The sequence below is a fragment of the Diabrotica virgifera genome, chromosome 9 (genome assembly GCF_917563875.1).
Source record: "Diabrotica virgifera virgifera chromosome 9, PGI_DIABVI_V3a".
Classification (NCBI taxonomy): domain Eukaryota; kingdom Metazoa; phylum Arthropoda; class Insecta; order Coleoptera; family Chrysomelidae; genus Diabrotica; species Diabrotica virgifera.
The window spans coordinates 133,595,778-133,600,522 of record NC_065451.1 but is presented as its reverse complement, the minus strand read 5'-3'; the positions used below and the strand labels follow the sequence as shown (position 1 = coordinate 133,600,522).

Genomic DNA, 4,745 nt, shown 5'->3' with positions numbered 1-4,745 from the left:
ATATGTTTTTCTTTACTTTCCACGAAAACAAAATAAGGGCCTTTATCGCCTGGTCTATAACGATTTTCTAAATCAATAATATTATTATAACTAGAATCAATATTTTCTTTTTCAGTATTGTTCGGACAATTATTTAAATTTAAATCGGGCGGTTTCCCGCCCGTATTTTCCCCCATGGTTTATAAAATATTAGAAATGTTTTTAAATAATATTTGTAAATAAAATATATAAATCGTAAAATCAAAACCAAACTCTTAAATATAAATAGGAAACAATAGTTGAAATACTAGGTATTTCAATTAAAATATAATTAGCAGGTAATATACTTATCTCAGCAAAAAGTAAAAATACCAGCACACGAATTTATGTCCGCACTATTAGACTGATGAATTCAAACTGTTCATGTCTAGTTATTAATAAAATATTTAATGGTTTTTTCCTTGGCCTTAAAATAAGTGGAGAAATCATGTTTAATGGGATACGACATTTTACCTCTTCCTTGTTTATAATCTATATTTTAGGCTTACGACATTTTGTAATTATTATTATATCACAAAACCTATAGGTATTTCGATTTTTTTCGAATGTAATATTTTTTTTTTACTATTTTTGAAACATTTTTTTTTTTTTTTTGTTTTATTATTTTATATTAATTTGAAATTTGTGTTTCAATGCTTTGACTAGAGTTTTATAATAGTACCTAATTTTAAAATATGTTTCGCACTAAATGCGACGTTAATCGTGAAATTACCGTTTTAGTACATTGTTATAATGTGGAAACATTTTTATTAGTTGTTTGATATTTTTAGGATATGTTTGATATCGCTGTTGCGCGTGAAAAGGGGGACAAGTCATAAAATGTGAAAACGAGAAAAACGCTATTTAAAATTTTACAAAAAAAATTATGTTTTTTTACAGATGTTTTGAATGATAATCTACTTGAAATTTGTTTTTACATGTACTTTTCCTACATGGATTAAGATTTTTTTGCTGAGTATTTGGGAAAAAAAAATATGTTTAAAACGATATTTGTTTGACTTACCTCGTTAACTTCTTAGTTAACTTCTATGAATTTCTTACTAATATTATAAGTTTTCATAAAACAGTCCTTGCAAGCAACAGAACGAACGCCATGAAGAGGGAAATGATAAATTATGGTATGCTGTCGGTACCGTTGTTTGCTTGGGTCAGAACACCTAATTCGCATAGAACTCTTCTCTTTAACATCCATGAGAGCAGCTATATATTCTAACCTACGATTGTAGCTTCCCATTTCCCAGAATTCTTTAAAAAGTTGCAAGCGAACTTCGTCCTTTATTTTTTCCTTGCACTTATTTCTACATAATTTCAGTTCTTGCATAGTTTTTTCTTTAATCTCTTTTAAAGTTCTTGTAACATACGCCTTACCAAAATTTCGTTTTTCTCGTCTCTCTTGTCTCATTTTTCTCGTTTCTTTGTTCGTGCGTTTTTTAACTTTCTCGTGGACTTGCCCGTCTAAGTTATATTTGTCTACTGCAGTATTATTTATATCTTCTTCTGAATTGGCTCTTCTTTTTTTTCTTTCTAGTATATCGCTGTCCGCGGCAAAGCTATATTTTTCATCCTGCGCAGGGACAAAATTTGGATCTGCAATACTATCATCTGATGAAAAATCTAATAGATCCTGAATTTCATCTGGAAGTGATGCAGCAACGCTACTGGCGTAGGACATCTCAGACTCATCTCGGGCATGTTGCTCTAAAATGCAACAAAAATAAAATTAGCTAATAAAATTTTTATTAGCAAACAACAAAAGAACGACACTAAATGCGCATTTTGTTTTTGTTCATATAATTTCTTCCATAGTTTGTATTACGTGTACCCACTTTTAATAAAATTATTTATTACTTACCAGAAGGAAAGGTTTTCTGCATTGGTATAATCCCTTCCAAGTAATTGTCAGCATTTGTACATCTTTTATTGCAATTTTCTAATACAGTTTCCTTATCTGAACAATATATACGAACATTCTCTTGTTCATCTGTAAAACAATATCCCATTTATTTTATTTATTCTGTGTACACATTATACATACAGAAACAACTGGATAATTTTAGATTACAGTAAAAATATTCTACCACTACCAGTGGAAAATAAATTATGATTTTACTTACCATCGGCATTTAGCATATTTAGAATTTGTTTTCCTCTAGACATTTTTTAATTTTCACTTATTATATTGGTATTACTAAATTTAAACAAATATTTTTATTTTGCAATAATAATCACAACTATGACTCGTTTTGCATACTAATTTATAGGTTATGTGTGTTAAGTTGGTTGCTCGCTACATTAAAAGCTAACCGTGAATAAGGGGGCAAGTCAAGTTGTCTCATTATTCACTAAGAGAAATACTGATATGGGCAGTGCCAAAAGGAATATGTTAACATATCCCTTTTTACACTAAACTTTATGTACTATTTTGTAAGTGCCTCTTTTGGAACAATCAACTTTACATACAAATTCAGCTACATTGACTAGTCCCCTTTTACACACAATTAAAACATACTTTTTTCAACCTATATTTGAGTTAATCCCGTTTTCATCAAAAATTGACTTGTCCCCTTTTTCACGCCCAACAGCGATATATTTAGGATATTTTTAGTTGTAAGAATGGAGGGGAACGAATATAAATCTACTAAATCTACTATGAAAGATGAGCAAGGAAATGAAGTGAAGATGACTGCTAGGAAATTAGGAGTTGTATGTGAGTACAAGTCGCTCGCGAGGTTTTGTAATAAAATAGATGAAGAAGTAAGGAGGGAAATATTTGACAAGTTTTGGAAATTGAACTTGGAGAAAAAAAAAGTTATGTAAGGTCGCTTGTAAATTATGAAGAGAAAAAAAGATGCTATGTTCAGACTGACTCTAGAAGACAAGGAACATTTTATTATCATCTTCAAGTGGGGAATGGAAAATTGAAAGTCTGCAAGAAAATATTTCTAAGTACTCTAGGAATAAAAGAAAGATCAGTTAGAGATTGGGTGATGAATGAAACTATCCATGGGATGCCAAAATGTAAAGAAATAAAAAAAAGCAAACCAATGAACAGCAAAAGAACAACAAACGAAAAAACTTGATGATAGAATTTATAAACTCAATCCCAAAATTACCATCACATTACTGCAGAGCAAATACAAAATAATTATACTTGCAGGAATCTTTCAAAAATAAAACGGAGGTCAACGATTTATACAAAAAACACTGTGAGGAACAACTAAGTTCAGCACTGTCTATCTGTGCCTTCATGGCAACATTGACTGAAATGAATATTTCTATTCATCAACCAAAAAAGGATCAGTGCGATATTTGTTCTTACAAAGTAGAGCAAATATCTGAAGAAGAGTACAGGCATCACATAAAAAGAAAAGAACTTGCCAGAAGTGAGAAGGGAAAGGATAAGGAAGCTGCATCACGAAAAGAATGTTATGTGTTCACGATGGATGTGCAGGCAGTTAAGCTGTGTCCAATGTTGTATGCCAGCAAACTTTATTTCAAAAGCAAATTGCAAGTCCACAATTTTTCTATTTATAATTTAAATCATAATTGTGCAAATTACTGCTGGAACGAAGCATAAGGCGAACTTGTATCATCGACATGCACTACCTGCATAATAAAGCACTTGTCGCAAGAGGAGTTTTGCCTTGTCGAGAAAAAACCGGTGATAATTCCGACGGATGTGGCTACCAAAATAGAAATGTACTGGCAAACGCACTTCTTAATTTTGCAGTGGAACATGGTGTGACCATTTTCCAAAAATTTTTTGGAAAACGGAAAACCCAAATGGAAGTTGATTCCGCTAACAGTTTGATAGAAAGGAAGTTAAAAGGACGAGAAATTCATCTTTCAGTCAGTACCCCATTTTCATAAGAGAAGCTAGAAGAAATCCTTTCGCTTTTTCAGTTCACTATCTAACCCACGAGTTCTTTATCAACTTTGATATTAGAGATACTTTCAGATATCAATCTATTACCGAAAAACCGGTGATCCTACTGTTAATCATCTGAAATGTCTGCGGTATGGCCCAGATGGCATTCTCTATTATAAAACAGACTACGAACAAGAAAATTATACACCACTTCCGCAAAGGCCAAATAATTGTTCAACTGCACCCTTTGGCAAACAACAATTATATAAACGTAGGATTCCCATAACTAAGCAAAAATATGATCATCTTCGAGAACTGACAGAAGTTTTACCATTGGAGGTAACAAAGTTTTACGACGACCTTCTTTTCTGCACTAAAAAGAATAGTATATTAAGTATGGAGAACGGTAAGGGTTTTACATCGATCGAAGACAATTGTTTGGAGGAGGAGCGGAGCGACGACTCCAATTATTGTCTGAGATCGGTTACCCTTAACGTTCGACATGCTTATAACGTTTTTTGCACGATTGATACCATTATAAATTATAAAATTAAACATTTTCGTCATATTGACTAGTTTCATTCATTTTATCAATATAGATACTTTGGTTGTTAGGTAGTAACTAGGGTGCATAACAACAATGGAGAATTGAGTTTTTATTTAGTTGTCAATAATTTTAAGTACAATTTTGATTATTATAAATTAACAAATTGTACCATAAGTTTCAATATTAATAAATAATTCGTTAGTTTTCTTTATTGTTTCAAAAAATAAATTAAAATTAAGAGATTTTTTAACTCGACGGTAAGTGAATTACTTACCGTCGAGTTGGAGTACT

General features: G+C 31.4%; 1 protein-coding gene across 1 annotated transcript; it reads right to left on the bottom strand.

Moving 5' to 3' along the window:
• Window positions 1-1,054: 1,054 nt before the first annotated feature.
• Window positions 1,055-2,699, bottom strand: LOC126891394 (uncharacterized). The gene is made up of 2 exons (XM_050660568.1): window positions 1,892-2,699; window positions 1,055-1,737 (listed from the first exon to the last, which is right to left on the bottom strand). Exons 1-2 carry the CDS (start codon window positions 2,037-2,039, stop codon window positions 1,055-1,057), a joined length of 831 nt encoding a protein of 276 aa, XP_050516525.1. The 5' UTR covers window positions 2,040-2,699.
• Window positions 2,700-4,745: the final 2,046 nt, after the last annotated feature.

Bases quoted from the DNA above. Each gene is read 5' to 3' on its own strand.
- LOC126891394 (XM_050660568.1), bottom strand. From the start codon at position 2,039: ATGGGATATTGTTTTACAGATGAACAAGAGAATGTTCGTATATATTGT. The intron at 1,738-1,891 runs GTAAGTAATAAA...GTTGCATTTTAG, and splicing joins GCAGAAAACCTTTCCTTCTG to AGCAACATGCCCGAGATGAG.